This window comes from Cydia splendana, chromosome 3 (genome assembly GCF_910591565.1).
Source record: "Cydia splendana chromosome 3, ilCydSple1.2, whole genome shotgun sequence".
Taxonomy (NCBI): Eukaryota; Metazoa; Arthropoda; class Insecta; order Lepidoptera; family Tortricidae; genus Cydia; species Cydia splendana.
Genome location: NC_085962.1, coordinates 20,339,910 through 20,351,510, shown reverse-complemented (window position 1 = coordinate 20,351,510; position 11,601 = coordinate 20,339,910). Strand labels below are relative to the sequence as shown.

Here is an 11,601-nt window from a genome sequence, read left to right as displayed (position 1 = left end):
TAAGGAAATAGTATATAAGTACAAGGCGAATCTTAGTGCCCATGTTAACCGTTCGTAGGGTAATTGCGTCAGTTTACCGTCAGGTGTCAGTTTCCGTCCACTTGACGGATTAGCAAATAATACATTTCATTTATAATTTGCTACTTGCGAAATATAATTTTTATGTAGATAGATAAATTATTTAAGATAATAAGTATTGCAATAAGTCCAAATTTGTGCAGCAATGAAGGTTTATATTCAAATTTCGTCAAGTGGACGAAAACTAGCGCAATGACCCTATGCCTTATCACAACGTCCCGTCCCTGACAGCTTAAAAAACAGACAACTGCGAGTTGGACTCTCCCACCGAGGGTTCCGTACAAATTTAACGATTTACCATTTACCTATTTATTTTTTACGAAATTATAGTTTTCAGATTTTTCCCTGTAGGTACTTGTAGTGTATAGAAAGTTTGTATGACGATATAACTTGCCACATTTCATAGTTCTGGGTCAACATGAAGTACCCCAATACATTTTTATTCCCTTGAGTGTCGAAATGTACCTATGTTTTAACGCCTGTATCTTTTTTAGGGTTCCGTACCCAAAGGGTAAAAACGGGACCCTATTACTAATACTCCGCTGTCCGTCTGTCACCAGGCTATAGGTATCTCATGAACCGTGATAGCTAGACAGTTGAAATGTTCACAGATGATGTATAATTTCTGTTTAGCTGGTTTGTTAGTGCACGACACCTTGCATTTTGAGACTATGCGCTGAAACTTGGCACAGTTGATTCTTAGCTGGTATTGAGCAGATACAGACCGGGAGCCGTCGAGAGCCACCTCTCAGTTAGTGGGGGGGGGGGGGGGGGGGGGGGAGGGGGTAAGTTCGACGCTGCCGCGCTTCACTTGGAGCAACATTTCTCTAAAACTTTACCTATTAGGGCATGTGATATATCATTTTCCGATAAATTAAGGATGAGGAATCTGTTTTTAGAACAAAAACAATGCACTTTCTAACAAAAAAAAGAATAAAGTAGAAAAGACTAAAAAACGTATTTTTGATTTTTGTTGTAGGAATCTGAAAACAAAAAATATAGTCGTAAAGCTACACTTATTACGTTTATAAATATATATATAGTTTATTATAAAAATCTGTTGATAAATGGGAGATAAAAAATAATATTAAGCGTGGGTAAGACTAATCTCATATGAAGGTGGGAAGGTTACTTATAATTTGTTCTACAATTGTTTATTTTATATAAGATATTTTTTGCTATGGACTACCGTTTACGAGTTATTTACGAAAAACTAAAAAAAATAAACGATTGTAGAACAAATTATAAGTAACCTTCCCACCTTCATATGAGATCACTCTGACCCACGCTTAATATTATTTTTTATCTCCCATTTATCAACAGATTTGTATAATAAACCATATATTTTTTTAAACGTAATAAGTGTAGCTTTACGACTATATTTTTTGTTTTCAGATTCAATGCAACACTTTAAAAAAAAATGGTAATTATAAAAAAAAAACAAAAATACGTTTTTTAGTTTTTGTTAGAAGTGCATATTTGTTTTTGTTCTAAAAACAGATTCCTCATCCTTAATTTATCGGAAAATGATATATCACATGCCCTAATAGGTATAGTTTTAGAGAAATGTTGCTGCAAGTGAAGCGCGGCAGCGTCGAACTTCCCCCCTCCCCCCCACTAAATGAGAGGTGGCTCTCGATGTCTCCCGGTCTGTATCTGCTCAAGACCAGCTAAGAACCAACTGTGCCAAGTTTCAGCGCATAGTCTCAAAGTGCAAGGTCCCCATACAACGGTGTGCACTAACAAACCAGCTAGTTGCCGCTGTAACTATAACAAATACTATAAAGTACGGAACCCTCGGTGGACGAGTCCGACACGCACTTGTCCGGTTTTTTACGTTAACTTAGAAGTTTGATTTTGTCACATTATAGACATGAGTAGGTAATATATGGTTTTAATTTGAACTCGATACCTCCATGCGTTCCGGAGATAAAGGGTCTTGACAGACAGACGCAAAACAAAGAGATTCTAAAAGGGGTTCCGTTTTTTCCTTTTGAGGTCCTCCTCCTCAGTCGTTCACTCTTGACAGAGTGGTCGTGGTTGTATGATGAGACGTATCTATCGTGGATAACGCAGCCCTCGCAATACGCCTCCACTTGCCACGGTCTTCAGCGTTACGGGAACATTGGACTATGGTGGTTTGTGTCGCAGATTTTATCAGGTCTGTCCAGCGCGTGAGGCAGGGTGTCTGACCTCGCCGAAGCTTTTCAACCTGTACATAAACGCACTTGTCGAGGAGCTCAGCAGCGTCCGTGTCGGTTGCTATATTGACGGAATATGTGTCAACAACATTTGCTATGCAGACATGGTCTTGCTGGGCGCCTCTGCTTGTGGCCTTGAGAGACTACTAGGAAGTTGCGAAAGATATGCTGCGAGTCATGGCCTCGTGTATAATGTCAACAAAAGCCAGTGCATGGTTTTTAAGGTGAGAAACAAGTGCCTGCCTGATGTCCCACCGATCAAACTAAATGGCACACCGCTAAAATTAGTTTGCCAGTTTAAATATCTCGGACATCAAGTAACTTCTGACCTTAAAGACTATGCAGATATCGAGAGGGAACGCAGAGCAGCCTGCGAGTCCAATATAACGATGCGTTCAGAGTGCTGATGGGGTTGCCTCGATACTGCAGCTTGTCAGGGATGTTCGCGACAGCCCGGGTAGACTGCTTCTATGCAACCATGCGCAAGCGCTGCGCATCCCTGGTGCGCCGTGTTAGGGGCAGCGCCAACAGCATTCTGAAAATGATTGCGAGCAGGTTTGACTGCGCATATGTGAATAGGGTTGCCAGATGGTCGGGATTTGGCGGGATTCTCCCGATTTTTAGCCTGTGTTCCCGATTCCCGACAAAGTGAAAATTGTCCCGAAAAACAGCTTCAAGTTATGAAACAATAATTTCAAGTTCCGAACTGTCGTCGAGCGAGCGAGCTGACGTAGTGGCAATAAGGTAAAATATCGTTGTTTTTAATACAATTACTTTAATTTGAATGTATTTTTTTCCCGGCCTAAGTCCCAAAATCCCGAAAGATTGAGCTTGTTTCCCGATAATAGCGCCTATCGATCTGGCAACCCTATATGTGAACCATTGTTGTATGGCCCAGCATAATAATAAGGTTGTGTATGACATTTATTATTAGTGTAAATAATAGTTAGTAATAATTTGTATTTTATGTAATTTTTAATTATAATTTTAATGTACTTAGTTATTATGTTGATATGGACTTTGTCTGAAATAAGAGAATGTGTCAAGGATTAATAATAATTAAATAATATTTGCAATGAAATACGGGACACACGCTTCACAATATATTTATATTAATTTACTGCAAAAAAGAAAAGCGTCATCTCTTTTTCTTCGTCATCGGTTTGGTATTAACAAACTTCTAACCTCAAAATCTTTGGGGAAAGTGGGGCAGATTCTTACATCTTTAGTCAAAGAGAGGGGAGAAAATTAAAGTAATAGGTTACGTTTGACCCTTAAGAATTGGCTTGTAGAAAATTTATCTGAAATCATAAACGCATATTAAAAATAAATAACCTATTCTGCAAAATATGAGAAACGTGACCAAGAGCTTGAGACCTGACGACATATTAAAAGACATAACACACTCCATTTGTCTAGGTATTTTTATTAGGGATGATGATCCCTCATCATCCTAGCGTTGTCACGGCTCACTTGAGGACCCTTGGGTCGGTTCTGAACCTAATCTCAAGAATTTGCCTAGACTATTTTTTATGAAAGCATCTGCCGTTCCAACCCAGAGGGGAAATTAGACTTCATTGCGACTAGTCCAGTCGCAACTTGGTGGTACAGCTGGGAATATCCGATAAATAACCACAACCTGCGTCAGGCTTCTCTTCGACGTAGAAGAGAGAGTAGGTAGGTCTGTAAAGGTAGTGGTTACAGATTCATTTGGTTATTCATTCAATGATCTGATTTTTATGATAGGTAAGAGGACATCTATTACATTACATACCTTATAACTGGCAACGCCTCGCCACATCAGCTGCTGTAGGGCCTGTTGCTTTTCCTTCATGCTGTAAAAATTGGTATAGGGGAAAGTGGGGAGGATTCGTACCTCTGTACATTATTTTGTAGAATCCGTACGTTAGCAAAATCGTTAATGTTAAAAATGCTTATGTATTTCTTTCGCTAATCAAAAGTAATATATTATGACTCACCTTTCAATGCACTTATAAACATATCTTCAAAATTATTATGGCGCCATTCATTTATTACGTAAGACGATTTTTGTCAGTTTTTGACCCCCATCCCTATGTAAGAAAAAATAAGAATAGGCTGACCCCCTCCTCCCTATATTACCTTAAGTATACATATTACGTAAGAATCAAAAGGAAAAAATGAGTACACGTTCGGTTTGCTTAGTGTTTATTTTTCAAAAAAATCATTTTTGGAATGTTTATTTGTACCCACAAAAAATGTACTGGAGCCCGTTTAAGCTCACTCTGCACCGTGTTTGATAGCATAGATAGAGTGTGGAAGTATTATTTTAAAGGACATAATTTCATAGAAATAAAAAAATACGCATCTTTGTGATCTTACGTAAGAACTGTGACAACAGCCTCCCTCCCGCTTGTAAGAAATAAGATATATTCGAGCCCCCTCTCCCCCTAAATCGTCTTACGTAATAAATTAATGGCGTCTATGTGGAAAAGGTGAGGTCGAGGATCATTACTGGCATTAGCCAAGTATTTTGCATATTAGTGGAGACTGGATAACCCGTATTAGTAGAGATGGACAATTTAGACAATATTTTCGTCCGAGATTTGAACGTTGAACGTGCCGCCACTAGAACTTGTTCTACCTATATGAAAACTTGTGTATTCAAATAAAGCCATTCTGAGTTGTCAAGAAAGATATTTTATTGCACTTTTCATGCAAATTCATTTACTTAATACGACTATTCATATTATCACTAAACTCAGGAGTCACGAGTGTTCTTTCTTCTTATCTTCTCATCTTTGACTCGTTGGACCGCCTAGTATAGCATAGTTAAGGAATGTTATAATACAGTTTGTAATTCCTACCCTTTTGGAACAGCAGTCACTATGTGCATTGTATTCTCCTGAACAACATGAAGCCACAGCGATGAACACACAGCGTAAAGATAGGCAGAGGTAAAATCGCTAAGACGAAACTGTGATTTCATGACACGCCGATTTCCTCGCGTTTCCCTAAGCTACCGTTTTATCTTAAGCGATCATATATCTGTCCATCTTTCAACCTGTCCTAAACATCTTTTCCGTTCTATATTAATTTCTTGAGACAGCATAGAGTGATATTCGCTGATTCCGTAATGTCAACGGATAGTACTAGCGGTTGACCAAAATCAGCTGCAAATGGTGTTAAAGGTATGAAAATCGGCACGATTAATCTTTAGGCCATTTGAATTAATTTGACCCGTAGCACCAAAAAAAGAAAACAAACGGAAAGGAGTTATGACGTCATCTTTTTTTTGTATGGATAATAAAAAAAAATGTTCAGAAACCTATCGTGTGTGGTATTAAATGAAAGGGCATTTTGAGCCGGTTCTAAAAATATATCACATTATTATATTTCCGTCACTAGCATTCAATTAAAATAAAAATAATTTTCAAAACATACCAAGTTTGGGCTCCTCCAGATACGAAACCGTTGAATTATTTTTTGTAAACTATACCTCAAGTAATACCCAATATCCTCATATCTAACCCCAAGAAATTAATTTCGAAAATATTTAGTTTTAGTATTTTTTTTAAATTTTTTATTATTACAAATTGTGATCTATCAATCTATCAATGAAACGGCGTCCTAGCCTAGTCGATAGTGACCCTACCCAAGTAACATTTTAGTCCTATAATTTTAGTTTTTATCGCTAAAAGCTTGTACTTATAGACGTCGTATTAAGGTTTCAGAAGTGACCACCTGTCGTATAAAAGCGCTTGGCAACACCTTTTTGCTCTATAGGCTTATACAGCTAATATATTCTATAAGCAATTGATGTAAAGGTTTATTTCATCATTTTATAGAGCCGTTATAGGCGTGTACTATAACAGGTTCAAATATAACCACTATAGAGCAATATTACTGTATAATAGTATTTGGAATCACTTTTATGCAACTAATTTGCGCTATTAAGGTTCCCTGCCAAGCCGCTATAGTTAAACTTACTAAAAAAGACCCCAGTAATATTAGTGACTGTAGGTGAGATTTATCATCAATGATTTAATACAAGCATAAAATCGTGACGGTTTAGATATTTATCGACATCCATTATTAGCACATTTTTTTTACCAATCACACTGAAAAAGGAAACAACAGTAATGACTACATCTAAATTAAAAAAAAAAATCCTATATCTTTCTAAAGAGTTTGTAGGTGTAACTGGGTCACAGCAAAATATTTTGGAACCCTAATTTTAATCATGATGGCGGTGAATATTTCGTCGTAAGTTCTATAGTTAGCCTATAAAAGCGTCGGATTTACTTCTTGGCTGTATAGTAGTAACTATGGTGAATATCATAATATTTTATTAAATTATTTTATTAAAAACATAAATAAATCGAGGGGGCATTTAAAATTCCTCATTAAACTAATACTATTCTAACGGTAAAATTTCCGTCCCATATACTTTTTGCACTAAGGACCGAATTATTCGACATCTAAATGGCGCATATTAATATAAAGTCTTTACTTATCACCATTTTACTTAGTACCGTTTTTGTGAAGTAAACACACAACAAAACCACTCACAACAGTTGATGGAAAACTTGATAGCAAATTTCGTAGTAAAGGAACTATGAATTCTACAATAGTATAAAAAAGCACTATAATACAATTTCAAATACTACTATAGTATAAAACAAGCACTATAATGGAATCTCAAATGCCACTATAGTATAAATTAACACTATAATGGCGTTACTGACAATAAATTAGCACAAAAGTGATCATCACATCACTTTTATAGACCTAAAACGTCACGACTGACACTGCTACAGGTCTACTATATCACTGAATGGCACATAAGATGCGCCGTTTCGGCTTTATACAATCTTCTTTGGTCTTTTATAGGACCTTAGGTGGTATTTGGGAAACGTTCTATCGACTACTATAGAACCACAAATTGTTACTTGGGTACCTATGAAGCAGGAGTAGATATGAGCGCCGATAGGCATTTAGCCGGCGGCGGCGCGCCGGTCAAAATCGGCCGGCGGCGGCGGCGAATCGGCGGCGTGGCCTTGAAACACCTTTGATTAATGAAAAAAGAATCCAAACCAAAATTTTACCGAAAATCATGTTTTTGCTGTAAGAAAGTTATAAAATAAGCGCATTTTTCAATTACAAGCAAAATTGATTGAATAAAGGTACGAAAAAAGTTTTATATAGCATAAACGGTATCGCGCCGATCGCGCGGCATCAGTGGCGGTCTTAAGACGAAACAGGAGCTGAGTTTTAAATATTTTAGGTAAATATACCCGTCTCGCTAACGGAAGCGGCACCTAAAAGTAGTGCGATAAGGACAAGGCGAAAAATCCTGCGTAAAAATCTCAAAAATCGAGGTTTCGTACTCCTCTGTTTCCTCCTCCAAAACTTAACCAATCGTAACCAAATTTGGAAATCTAAATGATTATGAAATTATCTGTGTCGGACCGTTTTGCTTTTTTGGCTAATTGATATCAGTTTTGAATGCCACGCCTCTCATTGCGGCATAGTCAATAAGGCCATTTTGGCCATTTTTGAAGGGCTCTAGCGCCTTAAAAAACAAAAATATCAAAAAAAGCAAAACGGTCCGACACAGATATTGACAATATTAATCTGTGTTGAAAAAATCATTGCTCCAGCTTCAAAAACCACGGAGGAAAACGAGGAGTACGTTTGTATGGAGAAATGACCACTCCCGTTGGCTCTTAATCTTGGCGAGGCCCTGGCCGGAAGATCTTTGCGAAGCCCTTATCTTTTGTGCTAAGTACAAAGTAGCGGATTGACTGTATCAGGGAAACGTCTGGTCGACATTCCAAAGAGCCGAAGTGAGGAAAATTCAAGCTCCGTCACTAGCCAATATCGACCCTGTAAATCGTTACAGGAGGTCTTTGGAGGTTTAGTATAAATACTGGAAGGCACTTTAGTTTGTCAACATCTTGTTTATTTATTTAATTATATTCATAACATATGACTTATCATTACGGCTGATGGAAGTAGAGTCATTTGACATTCTCAAGTTTGACTTTAAGGCCGCCTTTACACCTGTAAGTTTTACTTATGGAAGTCACTTATAAGTGACTTATTGTAATTTCTCACAGCTTACGTAAATTGGAAAATTACAGGTCTAAACACGTTCGAGTTTGTTTACGGAAGCGACTCACAGCTTATCGAACTAAATTGATAAGTTGAGAATGTGACCATAAGTTTCTCAGCTGATGAAATAGCCGGTCGAAAATGTGTATCATTTTTTTTTTATGATTGGTGCAACTTTTTCCAAAAGATATTCAAAAGTCGTAGAATTCATTCTTATAAAATTGAAAAATTGGTCTCGGTCTTCCAGTCTTAACTCCTTCAAAAGATTTTCAAATGCACCTCTTGCCATTCTTCTTTCTAGCCATGGTTTTATCCAGCATTTTCTTTTCTTTTGCTTTCGACTATTTGATAAAATTATGTATGCAGCAGCTGCTTGAACGTGGCGACTGTGAGAAGGCATTTTATTACTGATTTGGGATGCATAATGTAAATGGGCGTGTAATAATTTTTGCAAGTTTAAACTTACACAACTTACGTAAGCATTATTTACGTAAGCATTTATTGCAAGTGTAAATGCAACCGTAAGTAAATTATGTAAATATTACGCAAGTAACTTACAGGTGTAAAGGCGGCCTAAACATACTTCAAACTTGAGCTTCTATATTCAAATTAAATGTGTCAAGCCAGTGTCGATTGGATATACACCCTCTACATACCAACAGACCCAACAAACCGATTTATGAATGAAAATGAAATGAAAACATTTATTTTCAGGCAACTATTGGCCCATAGATAAATACCTTAAAACTAGCATACATATTATTACAAAATATATCTCAAAAATCAAAAAGTGATTTATGTCAAAAAGTGAGGCCCAAGGTCGAGCTCCACCTAACACCGAAGACCTGATTCCGACGCCTTCCCATGCGAGGCCAGAGGCTGAGCTGCAGGTAAGCATACAGCTTAGAATCGAACGCCAAGTATGAGCTTGGCTGACGGCCGTATGCCCGAAGCGCCGATTACGTCGCGCCTCTATGCAAGGCCGAAGGCCAAGCTGCAAGAGAGCAGAGCTTGGAATTTAACTATTGGTCCAGTGTAAGCTAGTCCGAAGGCCGATAAAGACCGAGGCCATAGTGTTAAAGACCAGGAGCTTTCCTGCAGGTGCATTCGTGTGAGGCCAAAGGCCGTGCTGCAGTAGAGCTAAGATCGGAGAAGAACCAATGACCAGGCATTTTAAAAGCGAGCCCGAAAGTTAAGCTCCAAACAGGGCCGAAAACTTACGAGGTTCCGATAGCGTCTTCTATGCGAGCGACGCGAGGCCTAAGATTGGGCTGCAAGAGAGCAAAGCTTGAAATATGAACAATGGCCGAGCTTAAATGTGTTATTTCCGATGCCCTTCCGTGCGAAGCCAAGGGCCGGATCTTTGGGCATGAAAACGCTTAATATCTGAAATTAACCCCTTTTTACACCTTTTAAAGACATTCAAAACATGCTTGCAATGATTAAATTCGCGGTGAATGACGGATGAGCTAGCCAGCTGGCAAAATTAGTAATTTCGTTGCCCTAACACTAGCAGCGCGGTTACCAAACAGAAAAGTTTGAATTTACCATCAATATTTTTGAATTATATGTACCTAAAATACCTTTTCAATGTCTATAAGCTATTCAGACTGGCGCCGTTAAAGATCTAAACTAGATAAAATATATATTATCTGATTCTGAAAGTAGTGGTATCTAACAAGGTCACGCCGATGCCACGCCGATAGCGCAGCGTCGGCGGCGGCGGCGCGAAAATTTTGTCGGCGGCGGCGGCGCGCCGGCGCGGCGCTCATATCTAAGCAGGAGGTCCCAGGTTCGAATCCTGGTAAGGGCATTTATTTGTGTGTTCATCATCATCATCACACAAATAAATGCCCTTACCAGGGCTTGTATATATGTGTTTATGGGCATTTATTTGTGTGGTGATGATGATGAACACACACATAAATGCCCTTACCAGGATTCGAACCTGGGACCTCCTGCTTCATAGGTAGGGTCACTATCGACTATGCTAGGACGCCGTTTCATTGATAGATTGATAGATCACAATTTGTAATAATATTTTTTTTTTTTTAAATACTAAAACTAAATATTTTCGAAATTAATTTCTTGGGGTTAGATATGAGGATATTGGGTATTACTTGAGGTATAGTTTACAAAAAATAATTCAACGGTTTCGTATCTGGAGGAGCCCAAACTTGGTATGTTTTGAAAATTATTTTTATTTTAATTGAATGCTAGTGACGGAAATATAATAATGTGATATATTTTTAGAACCGGCTCAAAATGCCCTTTCATTTAATACCACACACGATAGGTTCCTGAACAATTTTTTTTTATTTTCCATACAAAAAAAAGATGACGTCATAACTTCTTTCCGTTTGTTTTCTTTTTTTGGTGCTACGGGTCAAATTGATTCAAATGGCCTAAAGATTAATCGTACCGATTTTCATACCTTTAACACCATTTGCAGCTGATTCCCGAATTTCAGGTTGTACCGCTATCGCTAGGAACCTTATTTACTACAGTAAATATTTCGCAATATTTGCCCAAATATTCATGGAAAACAAAACCAAAATAAACGCAGAACCATATTTGCATAAATACGGCGACGTGTGATGCGGCCACAATACCTATACGTTAGACACGTATATAAACAACATCATAAAGATATTAAAAAGGATATTGTTTATCTCTTGGTTCTTCATGCGAGCGATCCCTGAACGGCGATTTTTCCTGTAATAAAGAAATTTTTTTTTATATATTAAATCTGACACCCACAACTCGTACATTTTTAAGTAACTTCATAGCTAAGTACTAAAATTGTAGGTATTTAAACTAAATAAAATTAAGTTCTTAAAATATGAAATTAAGAACAATCTTAATATTTAAATCACGCAGTCATATAGTACGATGCTTGTAGTATTTACTGTATGATTATATGAAGGAAAAAAAATAAAAATGTATAAAAACCACCTGACAATAACAAATTAAAGGTAAACGCATTGTATTTTAACCCTTTTCCAGGCCGCACCAAACTACAAGGTTTTTCCAAAAAAATGCAAATATATTAAAATGTATGCAGCTTTAATGATAAGTAAAGTAAAGTTTTCCCGAAAGTCCAATCGAATATGAACCTTAAATCGGACTCCTAAGGTTGAAATTCTATTGGCGCTTATGTGGTCGCTAGGTGCACTATGCCTGGAAAAGGGTTAAATAGACTAACTGAAAAGTTTGTTGCGGCGAT

The 11,601-nt window shown here is 37.6% G+C and overlaps 1 protein-coding gene across 1 annotated transcript in view; it reads right to left on the bottom strand.

The window, feature by feature from the left end:
* Positions 1-4,942: 4,942 nt before the first annotated feature.
* Positions 4,943-11,601, bottom strand: part of LOC134789372 (THO complex subunit 2) — a 36,106-nt gene continuing 29,447 nt past the window's right edge. Inside the window, exons 29-30 of the mRNA XM_063760002.1 lie at positions 11,041-11,090; positions 4,943-5,079 (exon numbers count right to left, since the gene is read on the bottom strand). Coding sequence (XP_063616072.1) covers positions 5,046-5,079; positions 11,041-11,090 — 84 coding nt within the window. The 3' untranslated portion in view covers positions 4,943-5,045. The remainder of the gene's footprint in view (positions 5,080-11,040; positions 11,091-11,601) is intronic.